This window comes from Convolutriloba macropyga, chromosome 10 (genome assembly GCF_964194025.1).
Source record: "Convolutriloba macropyga chromosome 10, txConMacr16.3, whole genome shotgun sequence".
Lineage (NCBI taxonomy): Eukaryota > Metazoa > Xenacoelomorpha > Acoela > Convolutidae > Convolutriloba > Convolutriloba macropyga.
In genome coordinates, this window is record NC_134477.1 from 50,149,016 (window position 1) to 50,176,754 (window position 27,739).

The following is a 27,739-nucleotide window of genomic DNA, read 5'->3' on the forward strand; positions in this document are numbered from 1 at the left end:
TTTATTTTAATCTCATTGGCATAAAGAACAGATTCAGTTGATGGCAGATAAAGACTTCAGAGAACAGCTAATGGTTTAAATGGCTTCGACATTTCTCTTCTCGCACTTTTCTACTGAATTTTGGTTTTCGCCTGTTTTTGTTGTTGTTTTCATAGTCTCAAGACTTATTGTGATGTCTGATTGGTTTTTTATGCATGAAAAAAGTTGTTCCTGCCACGGTGTGTTCTGGAGCGTAGTTATTGATCTTCGTTGAAAGTTTTTGAGTTCAATGGCTGTTAAGACTTTGAAAATAACTTTTTCGAAATTTTTTTTGAACATAAACCAATCCTAAACTCTTTTTTCCTGAACTGTCGGTCAATCTTAGTATTTTCAGAACTTTTTTTTCTAATGCAGCCAAAAAAATCTGGCTGGTGGTTTTTTTTCAACCTATTAGTTTTAAAACTTCAATGCCACTAGTTTTCATAATTTTTTTTTAATTTCGGGTATTTTTTCTTATGTTCGGATCTTGTTGAAATCATATCACATTATCCTATTACTGATAGTGTTCATTGGTTTGGAGAAGACGTTCAACGGCTCATAGATAAAGTTTTGAGAGAAGAACTTATGATATAAACTGCTTCGACACTTTCTTCGGGAACTTTTCTACTGAATTTTTGGTTTTTGCCTGTCTTTGTTGTTGTTTTCATCGTCAATAACTTGTTGTAAGTTCTTATTAACAAAACATGAACAGCAAACAAATTTGTTGTCCCATGGATGCATAATTAGCGTCTTTAGTGGATTTCATTGAAAGCTAAAGAAATTAATGGCGTTGATACTTCGAGTTTTCTCAACAATTTCGTTGTTCTAAGGTATTTGTTCATATTTGATTTTTTTAAACTATATTGACAAAAAAGAAGAATCCCATTGCAGTCAAAGAATTAATTGAACATAAAAAAGTTTCCAATGAAAAGTTTGTTTTTTTATGCCTTCGACACTTTTCTCGCTCAATTTTTTCTTAAAATTGCTGTTTTTGCCTGTTTTTGTTCTTTAGTTAGCCGTTAATTGCTGACAAAACTCTTAATCTTGTAATTGACGATTGAGTTAAGGATGTTAATCGAATCAGTTAGTCAGTTTATAGCCTTTTGTCTTAAAATTTATGATATACATTTTCAATTATTTTTCAAACTTTTCAGTATTTGTTGTTCTTTTTGTCAAATTGTAACTTATTTTCATCAATGAGAGGTCACATCCAATTTCTTACATTTCAAAAAATAACATATCTACTGATATTATTTGCCACCGATGTTTTTTTATTGGACAATGTGGTGCGTTTTTATAAACGTTTTTTTTTTAGCGGTCATTTTTTGCGTTTCTTTTCTCTTCTTCAGAACAATCGCGTAGTAACTGATTCTAATGGTTTACAAATGCGGTCCAAAAAAAATTTTTTAATCTCTCAGTATGTTTACTGCAGCTGAATTGGTGAAAATAAGAATTGAATGAAAAATACATAATGTTCAGATAATAGCTACTGATTTTAATGATAGCAATGGTTTGTGTTTTCGCAAACCGTTTGTAATTTTTTAAAGTTTTTCTTTAGTTAGTTTCTAAGGCTTAGTCTACCCCAAGGCTTAGTTTTTACAAAGGTTTATGGTTTTGTAAGATTTTTTTAAATTATTTATCAAGGATTATTTAGTTAAAAGCTAATAATTTTTAAGACCTTTAATATTTCTTGGTTTAAAAATGGTGTTTAATTTTTGAATTTCGCCTTATTGATCATTCTCTTTATTGAATTGTAACATAGTCTCATTAAGAAAACTTTCCATCCGCTGTATAGTTAGAAGAAAGTAAATTTGAGTAGTTAAGGTTTTATCTGACTGTATTTTGACGTTGTTACTACGCGCTTCTATATTTAGTTATTCATTTTTTGCCGTGAAATTTTTGTTTTTGCTAATCTTTTGGTTGTTTTTTTTTGCCTCGTAGTCTCTTTAATGTCCGATCTAATTGGCGCTGTAATAAGGCATGGCATTATTTAATTCAATTAGTAGATAGGTTGTGTAACGATTGTTTTAAACTCAAACTTCTATTTTTGTTATTTCTTCATTTGGTTGACAATTAAGTCAAAAATGTAGATGAGCTCGGGTCGGAACATCATGTGCAATTTTTTTGATATTGGCCAAGTGATGTCAAGACATCCGCGATACTCAAGCCATGGAGAATTCAAATTATTTAATTTCTTTAACACATTTTTGCGGCCATTCTGAATCTATATCATTTGCGAGAGTTATCAAGACACAATTGTGCCTGACAAAAAAGTTTCTTTTCAATGAACGATTCAGAGATGAATCTTAATTGATTATTAATTGAATGGCCGAAGAATTCCTTATGTTTTTGGCTTCTGTGTCTGGAGATATCGAATTTCATTTGGGACCTCAGCCTGGGAAACCACCCAATATATAAGTCCTGAAAGCAAAAATATTTGGTAATGTAAAATAAGAGTTGAGCCAAGTGTGAAAACGCGTACATTTTCTGGACTAAAATAAATAGCTTTTCCCAGTTTACCTTGTAAGCATCTAGTTAGTTTTCCATTACTGTCTTCCATAATTTTAGCAACAGGAGCTCCTGCGTAGTAATCATATTTCACTTGTGTCTTGGGGTTGTTTTTGAAACAGAGCAAAGTTGGTTGCTTGAACTGACAACGAGGATGCAATCCCAACTCGTATTTGGGAAAATGGATCGCTGATGCGTCACTGCGAGTTGCGAGAGACCGCGCGGGGTAATCGTAGACTTCAAACACCCCCTTTTAAGGATCATTTTAAAATCAAAGTAGAAACAACCAAAAAACCTTCAAATTTTTGCTCAATTATTAGAGGTCTACATTTAACCAGAGCTGGAAACGCGAGTTATTGATTCTTTGATCTCATCCCAAATTGGGAGTCGAGGCCGAAATCATGACATTATAAACAACTAAACCTAAATTGAGGTCCCACACCAATATTGAGAACAGACATCGCGGCGTAGCTTTAAGATTACAGTGTCTATAGCAGGCCGAAAAAATACTCAAACGTCGGAAAAATCGTGACACCGATATCTAATCAGAACTCATTTTGACCACTCATATCTGGTCAAGTATTTGCTCATAAACTATGAAAAAAGCAAATGTTCGAAAATCATTCCTGCTGATTTTTTTTCGAAGTCTGTCAATCATTGCTTATCGAATTGTTTCCAATTAATGATAATGGAAAAAAGCAACAGCCTGTGCCTGTGATATTTTTTTGAAAAATGAATAGGTTTTTTTTAGCAAAACACGTACTTGCACGTTTTAAAATGCCACATCTCTGCACTGCCAGTTTCTAAAATGACATATTTTCTTAGATACATTGCCAGATTTTACATCTGTTTGCAATTTAAAACATCAAAATTGTGTATTTCAGCAAAGTTACGTGAATTTGGAAAAATCACAACGAAACCGCTGCCCGGTTCTCGATTAATGGCAGTTTTTTCATAATTTCATGTTGATTTTCATGTTCAATGACTATGTTAGTAGTATATAGGTGAGCGGAGCTGCCCGGGGAGGGGGGGGGGGGGGTGAAGACCCACATGTTTTAAGATACGCTATAGCGGTTTCAAATCATTTCGGTCATCATTGAGTTATCACATCAATGTATAAAGATAGGTAATAGATTTTACATGTATTAAGATTTGATTTTTGACAGTAATGTATAAAAATGGGTAATAGATTTTACATGTATTAACATTAGAGATATGAAAGCAATGTATAAAGATAGTTAATAAATTTTACATGTATTAAGATTTGATTTTCGTCAGTAATGTATAAAGATAGGTATATGATTTTACACGCATTAAGATTGGAAATAAGACAACATCGCATTAAGATTGGTAATAGGTCTTATGTATAAGATTTCTCATTAAATTTTGTATCACAAAATAACAGAAAAAAGGCTAACAGATAGCAAATTGAAAAATGAAGCTGTGTTATATTTTTAATTGTTCTTGAACGCAGTTCATAGCAATTATTGTAAACTTTTGTGTTTTTTTATGCAAGTCTTTCGCTCGACATTTTTGCACTTTTCTTCTAGAACATTCTTTGACTCCTAAAGTGAATTTTTCACGCTTTCGTTCTTCATTTGAGTGATCGCTAGTGCTCCGAAGTTGCTAATATAAAAGCGGTTGCAGCATAGCAAAATTAAGTGACTCGTAGCCCAGTTGGTAGTGAGTTTGGCCATGGAGCGAGAGGTCAGTGGTTCGAATCTCGGTGGGGTCAAAGTTTTGTTGCATCCATAAAGAAAAAACTGGTCTAGACTAAAGGCCATCAATTAAAGTGCCTCACATGTCGTTCAAGAGCATTTCTTTCGACATTTGTCGGTTTATGTTTCACGATGAGTCATCTTTTTATGCTATTGTTTTAAGGTACCTGGTAGCAAACAGTGCTCAATAAGACTAAGTGCAAGGCAGAAAATTCTACAGTGCTAATACACTTTCAAATATTCTGAAGAGCACCTGTGTTAAGAATAAGCTTATTCTAAATATTGAGTTTTCTATGAGACGTTTATCGATCAAACTCATGATTGTTGTAATTTATAGTTCCTAAATCACATATTTATCATGAATGATTTCACAGCAAACTATAGCTAATTTCGGAGACTGTACAGGTAAAAAGGATTATCTCAAACAACTGATAAAAACGAAACAACATAATCAACTCAACTCTGGGTTAACTGGAATAAAAAAGGATCGAAATAGACCTCTGTTGAACTAATAACATTGTATTGGTCTCCTTATATGGATGTCTAAATTGATACACACAAAAAATTCTTATTGATAGCTACGATGAAAGTTATTCAATCAAAAGTGCTAGAACAAAAGGGACTTTAAGAATTTCCAGGTGTTTCTTTATATCAGAACAAAAAACATTGCTTGATTTTTTCATCCAGGGTTGTCTGCAGATCTGGTCAACACCTTGCAAAATGGGTCAGAAAACTTTTACATGCTCAGCTTGAACTTTAAAAACCCGGTTCGGGTTTCCCTTCAAGAATGATTACTTTAAACAGAGGACTCATCAACTTGAAAAAAATTTTATTACAATCACATCACATGTTCACAAGCGTACAATTGATTTAAATGGATAAAATGAAAGAAAAAGAATCAGAAAGTTTAGATCATCAAAGGTGTCGTATGAATTTCATCTGCATCAACAATTCGTTTTGGATAAAAAAACGAGAGTCCTTTTTTAGTTTGCTCATAAGTTAGAATTTGGTGATTTATAGTTCTGAATCCTCTGTTAGTTGAGGCTATATTCACTGCATCGTCCAGGACTCGTCTGTATTGCTGTAAAGGTCCATCACTGTTTTCTTCCAGAACACTCTTGTTGAATCCTTTGCTGCTGAACTTAGTTTTGTTCGTTAATGAATTATAGCAACAGTACGTTTTGCTACATAAACATAGCATTTCAGTACATCGGAATTCCTCCTTGAATAATCCAGGCTCACGTTTGTCATGTTTTTTATGTTTATCGCAACAAGTTCGTGGAAAAAAATTACTTGTACTATTAGCATGAAAAAAATCTGTACAGTCATTACTTCTCTTCTCACTCCAAATACTCCTCATTTCTGGTTTAATGCATTCATAGAGATTTTCATGAGCCAGCGCCAGATACAGAGAATCAGTGTCCATTTCAAGCTCCTCAAATTTCTGAACATCACAGAACTTGTCAAAGAAATTGTAGTAGAGCTCCAGCATTCTCAGTTTAGCATACTGTAAGATAAAGAATCCAACAATTATTGGTTCACGATGCTCAACAGTGCTTTTTGCAAGCTCAACCTCATATATATCTGGTGTAACGTTGTTCAATCTTCTAAAAAGACGATTATTAATAGCTTTATGCGTCTTTTCATCGTTAAGATAAAGAGTTTCTGTGTGTCGACTTCGATCCATAATCTGATAACCATACGAGCTGTTCCCAAGTAATTTCATAGTTTCAGCAACAACGCTACAGTCCGGATTTTCATCACCTTCTCGTCTTGCATCAACAACAGATTGTACAAAAACGTTGAAACATTTTTGCGGGATATACTCAAGGAATTTGTGGATTTTGGTACAGCGAAGACCCAGCTTCGAATAAAACTTTAATAATGGTGTTATGACTATTCCATTGTTTATTTTGTAACTCGAAATCAACATTCGTTGTGGTTTTAACAATAACGAGTTTCTTTTAGCATAATCCAGCATGAATTTACCTATATTCTCTCTTCCAACATCACAGTTTTTGAAAATTGCGGGAAAGTTTGCAAATCGTTCACGAAGCTCATCAGGAACTTCTAAATCACACTGTACATATCCGAATAAATTGTCTTCCTGTATCCTCATCTCACTGCTCAAAGGTAATTTGTAGGGAAAATTTTTTCTAACGTGGTTCTTCAAAACGGAGTTCTTCTAAACATGATCCCACCATTCACATTCTCTCATCTCTATAACTTTGTATCCTTTCTTTTCTAGGTAAAGCTTTCGTAACTTATCAGACTCACGCTTCCCGATACCATTCTCAAATTCGTCCTTATCAAGACTTGGTTGAGTTTCTCTACAGGGACAGAAGTGGTAGTAGCATCCAAGGGCTTCAAAAATTGTTTGGCAGTGACCACAAAAGCCATCCACAGTAAAAGAATCAATTTTTTTTCTGTCTTCCAGTCGTATAGAAGCTCTCAATAGTACATTCGGGTCTGTTTGCTTGATAGAAAGACATTACCAAGTTCTCAAACTTCATGATTTTGTTTTGACGAGCTTTGAACTTTTGAAGATTGCTATCAAACTCCCATCTAGTGTAGAGTCCAGTTGGCATCGCTTGGCACATGGAGAAAGGGTACAATTGGCTAGCATCTATTCCAAGTATTGCTTTACAGACATTATTTGACCTCCGGATGAATGTTTTGTCTACAACAGCTTTCCTCGTAAACACTATTGATAGACCACCAGTCATTTCACTTCTTATTTTCTCATGCAAGTCTTTGTCAGCTTCGATGAAAGGGTAAAACTTTCTATCCATCGATTTATGAAGACAGATATTTGCTAAATTGGGTAGCGTGCAACCAAGCTTTAACATATCATTTTTCTGATCGTGATAAAATTTCATCATTTTCTTCATTGCTTGTAAAGTTGGTACAACATCTTTGTTATTATACCAACGAAGGAAATCTCGAAAGTTTTCATTTTCTCCACCTTCCACAACTCTTCTAGGAGAGCATAGTTTTCTATTCCAGTTCTAGGCTTTTCTTTCAGTCCCATTTCCCGGAGAACTACTGACTCCTCTTTTCCAGATTTAATCAACTTTTCGAACTGAGCGAAATCTTTTTCCAGTGGATTTAGGTTTTTCAGTTTGCTGAAGAAGGAATCGTAATGTGGAAGATGGCTACAGTCAAGTTTCGATGGCGAACCAAACCATTCATATGGGAAATATCCTTTGTCTCTTCGGATTGATATGCTTTCAGAAAAGAGTTCAGAGTTGTTGCTCCACCGAGAAAGTTTACTATATCGAGAAATTGAACATCCCCAAATTTGAAAGAAATAAATTGATTTGCCTTCTTGATTACCGTAGGTGTAGCAGCTTTGTCGTTGAGGAGATGAGGAATGAGATAGCTTTTGATTAAATTCAGATCATACTTTCCACTGTTGAATCCAAAAACTGGTAGAGTGTCAACATAATTATTGAAATGACACTGGAGATCAAGGAGCTGCTTTTGTTGGTATCGTAAGAAATTTTTAGCAGCATTTCTATCTTCTGTTTCACAACTGATATTTGATTGAGCTTCGGAAATAATTTGCAGTCTGGAGGAAACATCATTCAATCTGGTTTTGATCTCTGCTTCCACCTCCAAGAACTTGGATCTCACATCAACCTTGTTTTTTGCTGCTAGTATTTCCAGTTGAGCTACAAAAGATATGATGAGACGATTAGGATCGTTTTCGCATATGAAAATTGGTTCGTCCAACAAATTTGAAGAGATTGATACCGATACAGGTACATGGGTACCAATCCATGATGTTGTCGCTGTGTTATTGATATCAACTGAATGAACACATATTGCTTCGAAGTCGAAGACGGCTAAATTTTTGAAGAGAGTATCATCTGCTGGATAAGCAATTGAGAAGTTGTCAAGCTTCTCAAACAGTGTTTTTCGCAAAGAATAAACACCTCGCGAATAGACATTTTTCACTCGTTCTTTACAAGTTTTCAAGTGACGGTTGAAGTTTCCGGAATGGTTGAAAAAGACATCACAGCTGGGACAACGAAGTTTCTTGAAGAATTTGTTGATATCATTAACTTAACAAATATGGTTGTTATAACGAAGCAATTTGATGTTTTTATCATATCTTTCAACGCTTCGTCGTACAAGTTCACCGATAATTTCACCCTCTTCAATGTCAAAATCATAGATGAAAATGTTTTGTTTGATTTGTTCTTCAATTATAGGAATTTGATCAAAGGAAACACCTGTGAAGTTTTCAGGGTCACAACCACTTGCAGTAACAAAATTGTGAAAAATTTTTATTGCTTGTAGTTCAACATCTACTGATCCAAATAAATGAATAGCAATTGCACGGAACAAACACAAATTATCGTTATACGGTTCATCGTGTCCATTTGAAAGCAGACAATTTACTTCAGGGTTCCTTAATAATGGCTCTGGAAGAGGCGAATCAGTGCAACCCATAGGTATATTCGTAAGAAGCGCTGCAAAGACAGTAACATTTGTAATTACTGTGAATCGCCATTTTGAGTTTTGGCGTTCCTGTGTACATGTTGCAATCAAGTCAAGTTTCTCAATTTCGTTCGGGATGTTTAATAATTCGTTTCTATTGCTTAGCAGAAAAGTTCGGTCCAGCAGTAAATTATTTTCATGCGGATAATAGTATCGGTAATCGTTTGTCTCTACATTTCGCAAAGTAAACCCCAATGCTAGGTTAACTTTTGCAGCACAGTTGATGTTTGTGAAAACTTCATTGATTTCTTCATTGATCTTTTTGTTGTCCAAATCCGATAAACTGAAGTTGAAAACTTTCTGTCTGCCATGCTCAGCATGCATATTGTCAAGTAAATGCTGACAAGCTGCCAGTTCTTCTTTCAATGATTCGCTATCATTATCAATTTTCTCCATAATCTCACGAACACGGTTTGTGCTTGAGGACCCAACTTTTGTGCTAGCTTGATGTGCTTTCTTGCCATGCAGTTGAAGTGAATAGAAACTTGGGAACTGTTTCTGACAAACAACACAATTGTTCAGTGTATTACGAACTTTTGCTCCGTGAGCCTTCGCAATATGGTATGATAATTCTGCAGCATTTTTTGCCGCAAAATTACAATTCTTTTTTCTTACAGTAAAGCGTCCCCATCATACATGTCTTCCTGTGGCGAGCAATATTGGTCTTTACAACAGATTTTCCACATTTTTCACAGTTGACGGACAGGTTTCGATCTTTTGCAGGCATTTTGTAATAATTGGGTACGTTTAACTATGGAATGAACAAATAGATGTTTTATTTTTATCGAAAAGTATTGACAACTGAGTCTTAGAATATGAATAAACAAATGTCTCTAAAGTTCTGCAGAAATTCAAGGTGTATTCATTACTACATGCGAGCAATTAAGTTGAAATTTTTTTATGTTACTAAAAATAGATTTCATTTCGAGTCGTCAACCAATCACGGCAAAGTTTGAAAAACTTGGTGAAATTGCGACAGCCATTACTCGTGTACAGAACTTCAACAACCCTGATTTGTTTTATTAAAGTCTAGACAAAATTTATTCGGTTTGTTTACTTAATGTCTCGGTTTGTTTACTTAATGTCTAGACAGAATTTATTTGTTTACAAGCAATAAAAATAACAATGTAAAGAATTTTCGTCTTCGAACGACCTTGAAATTTTGTTTACACCATGTTATCAACTCAAACCCAATAATTCATAGAGGTATATCACTATTTACTCACTCAGTTTAGTCTCTTACAATGATTGAAGCTATGTACGAAAACAGTCCTTAATACTTCAAAAAATTTCAAAAACGATTCAAATACACTATTTGCGACAAAGAACCAAAACCTCAAGGTTCTGGAATAGAAATTTATGCATACGGTTATCATTCGTCTTCGACTGTTATCGATGGTTGTTCGTTTGGTTCCAGTCATTGGCGTCTCATTTTTGAAGATACAGGTCCCGAAGATAAAATTGTTTTTTCTTCGTATGCTCCTTCGACGATACCTTGCCTTGTGACTTGTTTTAAAATCCTTATTTTGCCTACGGAGAAAAATTTTGTTACTCATGGTGCTATTGTCTCTCGCTTACATGTTGCTGTGGAGTACTTGTCAAAATTTAATCATGTTTCAACCAACAAAACTAAAAAACAACTTCCTCTGCCTAACCCTGCGAAAAGACTCTCAACCATTACTACTACCACTTCTAACAAACGTGTTTCCACTATCCCCGATGTGACTGTAAAACGTTTTAGTCAACTAATGCTTGGTGAACATTCTTCTTCTCTCTATCAGATTATGGATATAATTTTAAGTGGGCAGGGAAGTGTTGTACGTGAGACTTCAGACTATTTAATAAACTTTCAGTTCTGTAAAAATTCTACTGTCTAAAATAGTGTTGTGATAGAACATTTAATTAAATTTCACTCCATATATTTTAAAAATGCCAACAATTGCAATTCATTTACATCAGGTACAAATGGAAACTTAATGCTATAGAAATAATGAGCAATATAGATGCAAAATAAACCACAAAGTTGCGAGTCTGCTGATTGCAGGGGAGACTGAATATCTCTTCTGTGCTCCATAATATCCATCATCATATGTAAATCAGTACATTGCTGTAAGCGGGGGAAAATGTCTTTATAGGCAGTCAGAGGTACTGCTAACGGATCTGCAAAGTATAGTACGGGGTATGCGTAGCGTTTCGCAAGCATCACCCAATGTGAACCAATAGAATCAGCTCGCGATGCTTTCACAATTATAAAACTGTTAACTGGTAAATTTAAGGGATAATTGTCAGCCGCATAAACACCTCGAAATTTAAATTTGAGATGTTTGCACTTTTGAACATGAATATAAATTTGGTCTTCATCCATTAGTAACCATTCATAGGTAGAACATTTTTGGATACGTTTCTTGCAGAGTCAATATACACAGTAGACGATTTTTCTCCCAGGAAAAAAATTCAATGTTGGTTGGCAAACCAGTATCAAATTTCAGTTCAACCGATAATGATGAGTTTGTTAGTTCAGGATGAATAAAATCGTGTGTCGCCTCTTGCGTGCTAGTTAAGGAAAATACCATTATAACGTGATGCGCAAAATCACTTAGCGGTATTCCATGACCGTTTTCAACATAAGCTAGGGCACTCATTGAATTATAATACAGGCGCTTGTTATCATTTGTTAACATTGGAGTGCCAGCTGTTGCGAACCCGTTTCGATAGACCGTAATTTCACTCAAATCAAACTTTTGATAGTGGTAGGGATTGATATTGTTAGTTCCAATGAATGCATTGCTCCTGCACAATGCAACAATCAGCCGCCTTATTGGTTCTTTTGTGAAAATATCTTCATGTTTACAACTACGTTGACCTGCTGTTGCGAGGAATGTTTTTGTTATTACTTCATTGTAGCGATACATTGCCGGAGTTTTTAGGAGTGTTTTTTCAATGGCTCCAACAACGTTGTTTGACACTGTCATCTTTCTAACAAATATGTTTGCTTCATCGATTTTAACTTTGTAATTTTTTGCCGCTGTCTCACTAATGGTAAAAAAATCATCTTGCGATCTTCGGAAAGAAAATCTTAAGGTAACACCCTTTACTAAATGTTTTTCACAGGAAAAGAAATCAACAGCGACGTTCCATATAAAGTAATTTGTTCCGATTCTCTCACAGCTCTTTGCCTTGCATCCCATGAAGCTGCAGCTATACCATCGGGGTTCGGCTCATACTCGTAACCTTGACACTTTAGCCAAGTTTCCTTTGCATCGGCTCCATGTGAAAATTCTGTTTCAATAAAACTTTTATGAGCATAGTGTCCATTAGCTGAGGAAATTTTTATTCCATTTGCAGAAACAGTACAGTCGGCGAACAGTGAATGAAGAACATTGTTGACAAAATATGCAGCATCGGTTGCAGTTGCATCGCCGGCGGTATATCGCAAATCAGTTCCATCAGCAATTTGTATTCGACATTTTACTTCCAAATAAATTTTCTGCAAATCTATGAAATTGTTGCGATCGCCCACAACTACGAATTCGAGCGATGATCCAGAGGGAGAATAAAGTGGTCCAGTTTTTTGCTCAAATGATTGATCAAAGGTGACTAGCAAAGGTGGTTTTTCAAATAAATCCAAGGGACTGTGAGTGGCTTCGGAAGGTATTACAATATTAGTTTGCATTTTTGACTCGAGAGAAAAAATCCAGTCGACTTCTTCTTGGCTGTGGTTTTCGAGAAATGATTTTTTTAGTGGAACGTTTTTTGTAGGTTCGAGGTTTAGCATATTGTTGTCTTCGACGTTTAATAACTTGCCGGCCTCGTGTTATGCGTGAATGGAGAGAACCACCAAATTGTTTTCGGGCTGTTTTTGCAGCCGTGCTTTTCAACGCCTGCTTTGCCGACTTTCGTTTCGTTGCTACTTCAACCAACTCAGGTGCACCCTGCACTAAAAGCTCTCGGCCAATTCTTTTGGCAGCGGGCCATATAATTGTTCTTGCCAATGGTAAAGCAACTCTTCCAATACCTGCTGCGAGGGCTCCAAAGCCACTTCCTCTTTGACGATAGAGACCGGAGAAATGTGGCATTGACTGTGATGCCTGGTTGCTGTAGTAAGCTTCCATTTCACTTGAATTTTTGAAACTTTAAGCCTACTATCACTTTTCCTGTACCAGTAAATGGAATAAGTTTTCCGGCTTCGTTCCTCAACTCCACTTTAATGTTCTGAATATTGTTAGAAAGTATGGGCTTGTAATCCAGAAATGTGAATGTCTTGTGATGAATGGGTGTAACAGTGTTTATGCTGCCGTTTCTTAGACGCCTTTCGGTCTCAATGATTTTAATTACAGGAGTTCTCACGTCTCCAATAATTTGATATTCTATAACGTCTATGTAGACAAATATTAATTGTGAGCCACAGGTTATATCAACTGGAAAATCACTTTGGTGTCTATTGAGAGTTTTGTGTGATTTGTATCCAATATGAATGTATCCATCATGCGAGTTGTCTTTTATACCCTTGAAGCCGAGAATACTTGGAACTTCTTCGTTTCCAAATGAAAAACCCTCATTCGCTCCGAATTGTAAAACCAGTTTATGAGTAATTTTGTAAAAAGTAAAATCAAATTGTTTAAACTGAGCAATTCGCCTGAGTTCATCCATTAGTTGATCCAAGCTACTGTAAATGCCTTTGCGAATTTTTCTGAGGTGACCACTGCGATTATTTGAGGCGTCGAGTTCAATTCCCGAGTTTTTATTAACGACTAACCCGTTTGAATTGACGTTGTTGATGTTTGATGGGAAGGATATTGAAGATAAAGCTACTTGCTATTCTCCATTCAAAATAAGTGGTTGAGATAACTGGTTACGGAATTTTGCCATTGTGTTTTCACCAAAAACTTCCATTGGTGCGTTGGATATTAGGTCGATTGTGAATTCTTTGGCGGGATTCAATTTATTCGTCTGCAGTAACTAACACGTTTACTTGGACTAATTCCGGTTCATAAAATTTACCTTCAATTATAACGTTGTTTGCATCTATAAGATTGTACGTTGGTGGACACACGGTAGAAATTTTGAATATCGTAAAAACTTCGTCTGTATAATTTTGTTTATAACCTTTTCTGAATTTTTCGTCGTGCTTTGCAATCCTAACAAGGTCTCCTTTTTCGTATTTTGGTTTGTACTTTGTTGTGTTGATTGCTAGTGATCTTAAAATTGGTTCAAGTTTTTTGAAAACTTTATTAGGTGCTAAATGGGTTACCCGGTTAACACGACTGTTTATAGTATTTACAAACTGGGGTAAATCTTCAATATATGTCCAGGTCCACTTTTCTTCCAAATATTTGTAAATGATGTTTTTAAGCGATCGAATGTTCCTCTCTGCAAATGCCGACTTGGTTTTGCTTTCTGTTGTATATAAATGAATTCCTTTCTTTTCACAAAATTTTTTGAAATCTCCTTTGAACTCTGCTCCCTTGTCTGTCCATACTTTTTATGGTTGTTTCTTCTTGATCATTTTTTTGAACGCTTCAACAGCATCTTTTGCATATAAAGCTTTCATTGGTTGAACTCGTAAGTAACGTGATAAAACATCCACAGCCACTAACAAATATTTTACACCGTTGTTGTGTTGGGCAATTTTATCCATATACGCAACATCGACAAACCAGATTTCATTTATTCTATATGCAACAGCTTTCAGCCGGGGAAAACTTTTCCTGAATTGTCTGTATTTTGTGTACGGGGCTTTCGACTGAAGATAGCAAACAATTTTGCCTCTGGTGAAACCGCTAGCCTCCTTCAAGTTAGCAATGCTACCAAATGCAGCACTGCCTTTAGTGTACAATTTGTCTAACTGTTTAACTTGATAGGAAGTAATTCTCCCAGGGGCTGGTTGGTTTGATTTCTTTTTCTGCCTCTTCAAAGTTTCTCTGGTCTCTGTCAGAAGCTTTTGTTTTCTTTCGCTGGGATTTTGAAGCAACATCTTTGTCCGATTTATATTCCAAAAATTGCAGTCTCTCTTCAGATGATAAATTTAGAAACTTTTTGGCGTATGTGTTACAAGTCAAATGCGACCCAATATCGAGATGCGTTAATACACTGAATTGTTCGAAAGATAGTTTGCAAGTGGTTTGCTGTAAATTGTAAAGAAATGTAGCAGCAAGAACTTCTGTATTTGTACCATTAATAAGCAATCTCTTTGATGAGTCCAAGGACACAGAATCTGATTCCTCTATTATGTCCAGTATTGTATTCGCTCTTTCAAACTTTATCCCCTTCAAGATTCTAATATCATTCAGCACTCCTTTTTTGATAGTCGATGTGTTGTCTGTCGTAAATGATTTCGCCATAGACTCGCTTATTGTACTTCTATCATCCACTGAAGCGTCAGTTTGTTGTTCTGTATCCTGTTGCGAGGTAGCAGGAGCTGTTGGTGACTTGTTTCTCTGGAGAAGCGATATCTGCTTGGCTGGATTGTGAATATTTTTGTTACTGAGTAATTGAGAGACATGAGGTTGTTCTCTTGTATACATCTGTTTAGGTATTAACACAAACTCTTCAGTATGCATTTTGTTCTATTTATTCAATGCAGGGTAATGCTATGAGTTCAATGAGATTGTTGCCCGAGGGAGATTGAATTATTTTTAACCGTTCAGTTTTCCCTACTTTCCTGTTTGAAAGTTGACGCAGAGTTTTTTCAAATTTTTTCAGTTCTTTATTATTGACTGGAACAACTCCAGAGAGTACGTTCATCACACAGTCACTCAGAAACCAAATGAAGTCGCCGTCTTTAAGTAACTCGGATTCAATGTTGGAGTTCTTGTTTGTGCTATTTGCCCATTGCTTGAGCATACGCAAATGTTTCTTTTTCATTCGTAATTGGTGTACAACGGCTTCCTCCGAAGGAATGTAAAAAATTGAAGGATTAGGTCCAATAATAAGTGACGCAAATCGTAAACCCTGACTGGTTTTGGGATCGAGATCAATAATAAAATGTCCAAAGGGCTCCGCAGTTGCTAATTTGTATGCTTCTTTTATCAGTTGGAGATAATTCAACTGTTTTCCAAGATATTCAATTTGTTGAATGTCACGAAGCGACTTGAATAATATTATGTGTGTTGTATTCAGATCAATGGTTCTGGAAAATTTGCTTTGATGGAACAAATTATGCTTGACGTATATAACATGTAATTTGCGATGACGTCCTGAGGTAGCTATTTTTACAAATTCTTTACCGTTGAAGATTTCTTCACATGAATCATCATAGATAAGCAGACAATGCGATAGATTTTTTGTTATATCAAAGCCTGAGTATTTTAGAAACTCAATCCCTGGTATAACTTGTTGCATATCTTTGAAAAGTGGTCGGAACTCTTTGTAAAAAAATTAAATTTTCTCAAAACGTTGATAAAAGGTCGAACCTTTTAGCATTCGAAACAAGAGTTCTGTTTTACCACAACCACTTGGTCCTACAATTGACATGAATACCCTGTCATGTGTAAGAATAATTTTGTTCATAGTTTGGAATTAGGTAAAATGTAACCAATTAAACTCGATAAGAGAGCAATCCAGATTGATTTCTCTTCACAGCTTTCTGATAATAGAAAGAGCATAGAAAAGCAAAGAATGATCATTAACACAATGATACTAACTTGAACAAAAAATATTACTTCGGACCTTGGCTTTGTTGAATTTGAACAACAACGCCATGGGGGCCTCTCCTTGTTGTTTACACCAAAGACTAAATTACTGATACCGGCGTCAGCCTCGTCTCTTTGATTCATTGGAGAAAAATAATTAATTGAAACGTGAACTGAAACAAGAATGATACAAAATGTTAAATTTTTGAATTAATCTCTGGGCAACTGTTTCATGTACCAGAACCCAAACAAATTGAAATCTTTAATATGACTTTTTATCTCTAGTTTATAACAAACGGTTGATGAGTCATTTTCCTCGAACGATGGTTGACTGAAGACTTTTTCAACTTCGGGGTGCTCCAAGACATAGAATCGCAACTCATTCGGCATCTCAATAAGTGATAGCTCACGTTCTGGTGGTGTTTTTTTCAATCTAAATTGAGGAACTTTTTTGTCCGCCCATTGCTTCCAACGTGGGATTCGCTGCTCTTTGGGGGACTGCAGAGGCTTCTGGTTTGTTTTGTTCATAGCCATAATTGAACTGATTCCGATGTTCTCGAGCTCTCTGTTTATTTTTTACGTACAGTTGGAAGTGATAGAAATTATCTATCACGGGCAGGAAAGCTTTAAAGCTGTCTAGTTCGTCGGGAGAAAGAGTAATGGATGCAAAATAACGTTTTGCTGCTGCGCTATAAAGCGAGTTGTAACGCGGTTGTTGTGCTGTGTTTGGTTTATTGTTGAGATAGTTCGCTCGATTCTGTTGATCACTTGAAAAATTATTCTGTATTGGTGGAGAGGGATCCTGAACTCTGTTGAATATTACAATCGGCTGATCGTCAAGTGGAGTCAAGCAAGTGAATATCTTCAAGTTGTCTGACAGATAAGTTGTTAAAGTTGCCGTGTTTCTGTACATCACTTTGTGTCCACTGTGAGAATATTCTTGCTTTACGTTCCGCGCAGTGATTTGATAATTGACCGTTTGTTAAACGAAAGTTTGAATGAAGATAACAGGAGGGAACTTGTTCTTCTGATATTATCTCTGAGATTCGGGGACAATTTAGATCCTCCAGATTATAAACAGTTTTTTGTAAAAGCTTACTGAGGAGCTCACACTTTTCAATGCCTTTGGCAAAAAGTTTTTCCGTGTGAATCGGAAACTGAAACTCAGACAGATTGTTTTCAAATCACAGTAAGGTGTATCACCTTCGTCCCAATCAAGACCGTGTAGGTTATTGGTCAGCCAAATAAAAGTTTGTCTATCGTGTGCGGGTAAATTAGCGAATGTAAGCGGCGGTTTGAAAAATATTGTATCGTTGTAACTCGAACACAAACTGAGTTCGTTTATAATGAATCCAAGGGACTTGAGTTTGAAACCTTCGAGATCGAGGACAATTATATTTGTGGTTTTGCTGCCAAAATTTTCTGGCATTCCAATTCACGAAACAAATGTGAATGAAAAACTTTCACTGATAGAATGAATAATACTCCTGTCAGGTGTCCAAAAAGACAATTGTTTACTGGTGAGTAACGGAAAGCGTAAACATATCCAGGGCCTTTGTTTCGGCAATCTTTTATAAATCCAGCGGCGTCATGCAATGCAGCTTGAAATCGTAGCACTTTGCTCCGTTTACAAAAAAGGATCTAGTCTTGAATTATCAATTCCAATGAAACCCCCATAGGGTCTAAATTTAAGTGCTATTTCTCCGTCAACTTCTGGATCTAACAAAGAACAAGCAGCTACGAAATATAATTGTCGATAAGATATGTGTGTATAATTTATGTCACCTCTCAGTGATAAAACTTTCTCATGAATGAGCTTGATGTCTTTTGATCCTATTGTGTTCATTATTTACTGTTTACTGAACGTGAGTGTTTAGAGTTTTTGTTTATGAATCTTTCAATTCTGATTGGTTGTCAACCTGAATCATAAATCAAGCACTCCTATTGGTCAATTTATTTTGGAAAGTGTTGTGACCTTGAACATGTTTGGACATGATCCGATGACTCTCCAATTAATATATCATTAATGATTTTATACATCTACTAACAGGTTAGTTGTTTACTGTTGTTTTCACCAATTTATGTATGCATTTATGGACGAAAGTGATTATGACCAAATTGTGTACATACTTAGGTGAAAACTGGTTTCTTTTGTACAACTTTGGTTTTTTCTATCATTGTGTATGTATGTATGTATGTATGTATGTATGTATGTATGTATGTATGTATGTATGTATGTATGTATGTCTGTATGTATGTATGTATGTATGTATGTATGTATGTATGTATGTATGTATGTATGTATGTATGTATGTATGTATGTATGTATGTATGTATGCGATTTTCAACACGAAATCTTAAAATTAAGAATTTCATGTTTTCAACACGGAAATCTTAAGAATTCCTCGATTTTCATTACGGAAATATTTTGAACTCCGCTATTTTCAATACGGAAATCTTAAATTTCACACTGATTAAACCCAAAAAAAAATTTCAAACCCATTTTTCAAAAATTTTTACAAGTTCTGCGCCCCCTATAGGGTAAAAATTTCATTTTTTGAAAAAATTTTTTCCGACAACTTTTTTTACTCAAAAAACATGTTTCACACAATTTCACATTGATTAAAGCCGGAAATACGCAAAAAATTTTTTCAACCCCATTTTTCAAAAATTTTTTACAAGTTCTGACCCCTCTATAGGGTAAAAATTTCATTTTTTGAAAAATTTTTTCCGACAACTTTTTTTACTCAAAAAATATATTTCACACAATTTCACATTGATTAAACCCGAAAAAACACAAAAAAAAAATTTCAATCCCATTTTTCAAAAAAAATTTTTTACAAGTTCTGACCCCCCTATAGGGTAAAAATTTCATTTTTTGAAAAAATATTTTCCGACAACTTTTTTTTACTCAAAAAAAATATTTCACACAATTTCACATTGATTAAACCCGAAAAAACACAAAAAAAAATTCAATCCCATTTTTCAAAATTTTTTACAAGTTCTGACCCCCCTATAGGGTAAAAATTTCATTTTTTGAAAAATATTTTCCGACAACTTTTTTTTACTCAAAAAATATATTTCACACAATTTCACATTGATTAAACCCGAAAAAACACACAAAAAAAATTTCATTCCCATTTTTCAAAATTTTTTACAAGTTCTGATCCCCCTATAGGGTAAAAATTTAAATTTTTGAAAAAATTTTTTTCAACAACTTTTTTACTCAAAAAACATGTTTCACACAATTTCACATTTATTAAACCCGAAAAAAACGCAAAAAAAAATTTCAACCCCATTTTTCAAAAATTTTTACAAGTTCTGACCCCTCTATAGGGTAAAAATTTCATTTTTTGGAAAAAATTTTTTCCGACAATTTTTTTTCTCAAAAAATATATTTCACACAATTTCACATTGATTAAACATGATGTATGCATGTATGTATGTATGTATGTATTTATGTATGTATGTATGTATGTATGTATGTATGTATGTATGTATGTATGTATGCGATTTTCAACACGAAATCTTAAAATTAAGAATTTCATGTTTTCAACACGGAAATCTTAAGAATTCCTCGATTTTCATCACGGAAATATTTTGAACTCCGCTATTTTCAATACGGAAATCTTAAATTTCACACTGATTAAACCCAAAAAAAAAATTTCAAACCCATTTTTCAAAAATTTTTACAAGTTCTGCGCCCCCTATAGGGTAAAAATTTCATTTTTTGAAAAAATTTTTTCCGACAACTTTTTTTACTCAAAAAACATGTTTCACACAATTTCACATTGATTAAAGCCGGAAATACGCAAAAAATTTTTTCAACCCCATTTTTCAAAAATTTTTACAAGTTCTGACCCCTCTATAGGGTAAAAATTTCATTTTTTGAAAAATTTTTTCCGACAACTTTTTTTACTCAAAAAATATATTTCACACAATTTCACATTGATTAAACCCGAAAAAACACAAAAAAAAATTTCAATCCCATTTTTCAAAATTTTTTACAAGTTCTGACCCCCCTATAGGGTAAAAATTTCATTTTTTGAAAAAATATTTTCCGACAACTTTTTTTTACTCAAAAAATATATTTCACACAATTTCACATTGATTAAACCCGAAAAAACACAAAAAAAAAAATTCAATCCCATTTTTCAAAATTTTTTACAAGTTCTGACCCCCCTATAGGGTAAAAATTTCATTTTTTGAAAAAATATTTTCCGACAACTTTTTTTTACTCAAAAAATATATTTCACACAATTTCACATTGATTAAACCCGAAAAAACACACAAAAAAAATTTCATTCCCATTTTTCAAAATTTTTTACAAGTTCTGATCCCCCTATAGGGTAAAAATTTAAATTTTTGAAAAAATTTTTTTCAACAACTTTTTTACTCAAAAAACATGTTTCACACAATTTCACATTTATTAAACCCGAAAAAAACGCAAAAAAAATTTTCAACCCCATTTTTCAAAAATTTTTACAAGTTCTGACCCCCCTATAGGGTAAAAATTTCATTTTTTGAAAAAATTTTTCCGACAACTTTTTTTACTCAAAAAACATGTTTCACACAATTTCACATTGATTAAACCCGAAAAAAACGCAAAAAGAATTTTCAACCCCATTTTTCAAAAATTTTTACAAGTTCTGACCCCCCTATAGGGTAAAAATTTCATTTTTAAAAAAAATTTTTTTCAACAACTTTTTTACTCAAAAAACATGTTTCACACAATTTCACATTGATTAAACCCGAAAAAAACGCAAAAAAAATTTTCAACACCATTTTTCAAAAATTTTTACAAGTTCTGACCCCCCTATAGGGTAAAAATTTCATTTTTTGAAAAAATTTTTTCCGACAACTTTTTTTACTCAAAAAACATGTTTCACACAATTTCACATTGATTAAAGCCGGGAAAACGCAAAAAAAATTTTCAACCCCATTTTTCAAAAATTTTTACAAGTTCTGATCCCCCTATAGGGTAAAAATTTCAATTTTTGAAAAAAATTTTTTTCTACAACTTTTTTGACTCAAAAAATATATTTCACACAATTTCACATTTATTAAACCCGAAAAAACACAAAAAAAATTTCAATCCCATTTTTCAAAAATTTTTACAAGTTCTGACCCCCCTATAGGGAAAAAATTTCATTTTTTGAAAAAAAATTTTCCGACAACTTTTTTTACTCAAAAAACATGTTTCACACACTTTCACATTGATTAAACCCGAAAAAAACGCAAAAAAAAATTTTCAACCCCATTTTTCAAAAATTTTTACAAGTTCTGATCCCCCTATAGGGTAAAAATTTCAATTTTTGAAAAAAATTTTTTTCAACAACTTTTTTACTCAAAAAACATGTTTCACACAATTTCACATTGATTAAACCCGAAAAAAACGCAAAAAAAAATTTTCAACCCCATTTTTCAAAAATTTTTACAAGTTCTGATCCCCCTATAGGGTAAAAATTTCAATTTTTGAAAAAAATTTTTTTCAACAACTTTTTTGACTCAAAAAATATATTTCACACAATTTCACATTGATTAAACCCGAAAAAACACAAAAACAAATTTCAATCCCATTTTTCAAAAATTTTTACAAGTTCTGACCCCCCTATAGGGTAAAAATTTCATTTTTTGAAAAAGTATTTTCCGGCAACTTTTTTTACTCAAAAAACATGTTTCACACAATTTCACATTGATTAAAGCCGGAAAAACGCAAAAAAAATTTTCAACCCCATTTTTCAAAAATTTTTACAAGTTCTGACCCCCCTATAGGGTAAAAATTTCATTTTTTGAAAAAATATTTTCCGACAACTTTTTTTACTCAAAAAACATGTTTCACACAATTTCACATTGATTAAAGCCGGAAAAACGCAAAAAAATTTTCAACCCCATTTTTCAAAAATTTTTACAAGTTCTGACCCCCCTATAGGGTAAAAATTTCATTTTTTGAAAAAATATTTTCCGACAACTTTTTTTACTCAAAAAACATGTTTCACACAATTTCACATTGATTAAACCCGAAAAAACACAAAAACAAATTTCAATCCCATTTTTCAAAAATTTTTACAAGTTCTGACCCCCACGAAACAATTGTGAATGAAAAATTTTCACTGATAGAATGAATAATATTCCTGTCAGGTGTCCAAAAAGACAATTGTTTACTGGTGAGTAACGGAAAGCGTAAACATATCCAGGGCCTTTGTTTCGGCAATCTTTTATAAATCCAGCGGCGTCATGCAATGCAGCATGAAGTCGTAGCATTTTGCTCCGTTTCAAAAAAGGATCTAGTCTTGAATTATCAATTCCAATGAAACCACCATAGGGTCTAAATTTAAGTGATATTTCTCCGTCAACTTCTGGATCTAACAAAGAACAAGCAGCTACGAAATATAATTGTCGATAAGATATGTGTGTATAATTTATGTCACCTCTCAGTGATAAAACTTTCTCATGAATGAGCTTGATGTCTTTTGATCCTATTGTGTTCATTATTTACTGTTTACTGAACGTGAGCGTTTAGAGTTTTTGTTTATGAATCTTTCAATTCTGATTGGTTGTCAACCTGAATCATAAATCAAGCACTCCTATTGGTCAATTTATTTTGGAAAGTGTTGTGACCTTGAACATGTTTGGACATGATCCGATGACTCTCCAATTAATATATCATTAATGATTTTATACATCTACTAACAGGTTAGTTGTTTTACTGTTGTTTTCACCAATTTATGTATGCATTTATGGACAAAAGTGATTATGACCAAATTGTGTACATACTTAGGTGAAAACTGGTTTCTTTTGTACAACTCTGGTTTTTTCTATCATTGTGTATGTATGTATGTATGTATGTATGTATGTATGTATGTATGTATGTATGTATGTATGTATGTATGTATCTATGTATGTATGTATGTATGTATGTATGTATGTATGTATGTATTTATGTTTGTATGTATGTATGTATGTATGTATGTATGCGATTTTCAACACGAAATCTTAAAATTAAGAATTTCATGTTTTCAACACGGAAATCTTAAGAATTCCTCGATTTTCATCACGGAAATATTTTGAACTCCGCTATTTTCAATACGGAAATCTTAAATTTCACACTGATTAAACCCGAAAAAAAATTTCAAACCCATTTTTCAAAAATTTTTACAAGTTCTGCGCCCCCTATAGGGTAAAAATTTCATTTTTTGAAAAAATTTTTTCCGACAACTTTTACTCAAAAAACATGTTTCACACAATTTCACATTGATTAAAGCCGGAAAAACGCAAAAAATTTTTTCAACCCCATTTTTCAAAAATTTTTACAAGTTCTGCGCCCCCTATAGGGTAAAAATTTCATTTTTTGAAAAAATTTTTTCCGACAACTTTTTTTACTCAAAAAACATGTTTCACACAATTTCACATTGATTAAAGCCGGAAAAACGCAAAAAATTTTTTCAACCCCATTTTTCAAAAATTTTTACAAGTTCTGACCCCTCTATAGGGTAAAAATTCCATTTTTTGAAAAAATTTTTTCCGACAACTTTTTTTACTCAAAAAACATGTTTCACACAATTTCACATTGATTAAAGCCGGAAAAACGCAAAAAAAATTTTCAACCCCATTTTTCAAAAATTTTTACATGTTCTGATCCCCCTATAGGGTAAAAATTTCAATTTTTGAAAAAAATTTTTTCAACAACTTTTTTGACTCAAAAAATATATTTCACACAATTTCACATTGATTAAACCCGAAAAAACACAAAAAAAAATTTCAATCCCATTTTTCAAAAATTTTTACAAGTTCTGATCCCCCTATAGGGTAAAAATTTCATTTTTTGAAAAAATATTTTCCGACAACTTTTTTTACTCAAAAAACATGTTTCACACAATTTCACATTGATTAAACCCGAAAAAAACGCAAAAAAATTTTCAACCCCATTTTTCAAAAATTTTTACAAGTTCTGACCCCCCTATAGGGTAAAAATTTCATTTTTTGAAAAAAAGTTTTTTCAACAACTTTTTACTCAAAAAACATGTTTCACACAATTTCACATTGATTAAACCCGAAAAAAAACGCAAAAAAATTTTCAACCCCCTTTTTTCAAAAATTTTTACAAGTTCTGACCCCCCTATAGGGTAAAAATTTCATTTTTTGAAAAAAATTTTTTTCAACAACTTTTTTACTCAAAAAACATGTTTCACACAATTTCACATTGATTAAACCCGAAAAAAACGCAAAAAAAATTTTCAACCCCATTTTTCAAAAATTTTTACAAGTTCTGACCCCCCTATAGGGTAAAAATTTCATTTTTTGAAAAAAAGTTTTTTCAACAACTTTTTACTCAAAAAACATGTTTCACACAATTTCACATTGATTAAACCCGAAAAAAAACGCAAAAAAATTTTCAACCCCCTTTTTTCAAAAATTTTTACAAGTTCTGACCCCCCTATAGGGTAAAAATTTCATTTTTTGAAAAAATTTTTTCCGACAACTTTTTTACTCAAAAAAACATGTTTCACACAATTTCACATTGATTAAAGCCGGAAAAACGCAAAAAAAATTTTCAACCCCATTTTTCAAAACTTTTTACATGTTCTGATCCCCCTATAGGGTAAAAATTTCAATTTTTGAAAAAAATTTTTTCAACAACTTTTTTGACTCAAAAAATATATTTCACACAATTTCACATTGATTAAACCCGAAAAAACACAAAAAAAAATTTCAATCCCATTTTTCAAAAATTTTTACAAGTTCTGATCCCCCTATAGGGTAAAAATTTCATTTTTTGAAAAAATATTTTCCGACAACTTTTTTTACTCAAAAAACATGTTTCACACAATTTCACATTGATTAAACCCGAAAAAAACGCAAAAAAATTTTCAACCCCATTTTTCAAAAATTTTTACAAGTTCTGACCCCCCTATAGGGTAAAAATTTCATTTTTTGAAAAAAAGTTTTTTCAACAACTTTTTACTCAAAAAACATGTTTCACACAATTTCACATTGATTAAACCCGAAAAAAACGCAAAAAAATTTTCAACCCCATTTTTCAAAAATTTTTACAAGTTCTGACCCCCCTATAGGGTAAAAATTTCATTTTTTGAAAAAATTTTTTCCGACAACTTTTTTACTCAAAAAAACATGTTTCACACAATTTCACATTGATTAAAGCCGGAAAAACGCAAAAAAAATTTTCAACCCCATTTTTCAAAAATTTTTACATGTTCTGATCCCCCTATAGGGTAAAAATTTCAATTTTTGAAAAAAATTTTTTCAACAACTTTTTTGACTCAAAAAATATATTTCACACAATTTCACATTGATTAAACCCGAAAAAACACAAAAAAAAATTTCAATCCCATTTTTCAAAAATTTTTACAAGTTCTGATCCCCCTATAGGGTAAAAATTTCATTTTTTGAAAAAATATTTTCCGACAACTTTTTTTACTCAAAAAACATGTTTCACACAATTTCACATTGATTAAACCCGAAAAAAACGCAAAAAAAATTTTCAACCCCATTTTTCAAAAATTTTTACAAGTTCTGACCCCCCTATAGGGTAAAAATTTCATTTTTTGAAAAAATTTTTTCCGACAACTTTTTTTTCTCAAAAAACATGTTTCACACAATTTCACATTGATTAAAGCCGGAAAAACGCAAAAAATTTTTTCAACCCCATTTTTCAAAAATTTTTACAAGTTCTGACCCCTCTATAGGGTAAAAATTTCATTTTTTGGAAAAGTTTTTTCCGACAACTTTTTTTACTCAAAAAAAATATTTCACACAATTTCACATTGATTAAACATGATGTATGTATGTATGTATGTATGTATGTATTTATGTATGTATGTATGTATGTATGTATGTATGTATGTATGCGACTTTCAACACGAAATCTTAAAATTAAGAATTTCATGTTTTCAACACGGAAATCTTAAGAATTCCTGGATTTTCATCACGGAAATATTTTGAACTCCGCTATTTTCAATACGGAAATCTTAAATTTCACACTGATTAAACCCGAAAAAAAATTTCAAACCCATTTTTCAAAAATTTTTACAAGTTCTGCGCCCCCTATAGGGTAAAAATTTCATTTTTTGAAAAAATTTTTTCCGACAGCTTTTTTTACTCAAAAAACATGTTTCACACAATTTCACATTGATTAAACCCGAAAAAAACGCAAAAAAAATTTTCAACCCCATTTTTCAAAAATTTTTACAAGTTCTGACCCCCCTATAGGGTAAAAATTTCATTTTTTGAAAAAATTTTTTCCGACAACTTTTTTTACTCAAAAAGCATGTTTCACACAATTTCACATTGATTAAACCCGAAAAAAACGCAAAAAAAATTTTCAACCCCATTTTTCAAAAATTTTTACAGGTTCTGATCCCCCTATAGGGTAAAAATTTCAATTTTTGAAAAAAAGTTTTTTCAACAACTTTTTTACTCAAAAAACATGTTTCACACAATTTCACATTGATTAAACCCGAAAAAAACGCAAAAAAATTTTCAACCCCATTTTTCAAAAATTTTTATAAGTTCTGATCCCCCTATAGGGTAAAAACTTCAATTTTTGAAAAAAATTTTTTTCAACAACTTTTTCACTCAAAAAACATGTTTCACACAATTTCACATTGATTAAACCCAAAAAAAACGCAAAAAAAATTTTCAACCCCATTTTTCAAAAATTTTTACAAGTTCTGACCCCCCTATAGGGTAAAAATTTCATTTTTTGAAAAAATTTTTTCCGACAACTTTTTTTACTCAAAAAACATGTTTCACACAATTTCACATTGATTAAACCCGAAAAAAACGCAAAAAAATTTTCAACCCCATTTTTCAAAAATTTTTACAAGTTCTGATCCCCCTATAGGGTAAAAATTTCAATTCTTGAAAACAATTTTTTTCAACAACTTTTTTACTCAAAAAACATGTTTCACACAATTTCACATTGATTAAACCCGAAAAAAACGCAAAAAAATTTTCAACCCCATTTTTCAAAAATTTTTACAAGTTCTGACCCCCCTATAGGGTAAAAATTTCATTTTTTGAAAAAAATTTTTTCCGACAACTTTTTTTACTCAAAAAACATGTTTCACACAATTTCACATTTATTAAAGCCGGAAAAACGCAAAAAAAATTTTCAACCCCATTTTTCAAAAATTTTTACAAGTTCTGATCCCCCTATAGGGTAAAAATTTCAATTTTTGAAAAAAAATTTTTTCAAAAACTTTTTTGACTCAAAAAATATATTTCACAGAATTTCACATTGATTAAACCCGAAAAAAACACAAAAAAAAATTTCAATCCCATTTTTCAAAAATTTTTACAAGTTCTGACCCCCCTATAGGGTAAAAATCTCATTTT

The 27,739-nt window shown here is 32.8% G+C and overlaps 1 protein-coding gene across 1 annotated transcript in view; it reads right to left on the reverse strand.

The window, feature by feature from the left end:
* Nucleotides 1-27,739, reverse strand: part of LOC142348648 (uncharacterized) — a 55,957-nt gene that overhangs the window by 11,413 nt on the left and 16,805 nt on the right. The window contains exon 2 of the mRNA XM_075400077.1: nt 2,539-2,775. Within this exon, the coding sequence (XP_075256192.1) occupies nt 2,539-2,578 (40 nt within the window). The 5' untranslated portion in view covers nt 2,579-2,775. The remainder of the gene's footprint in view (nt 1-2,538; nt 2,776-27,739) is intronic.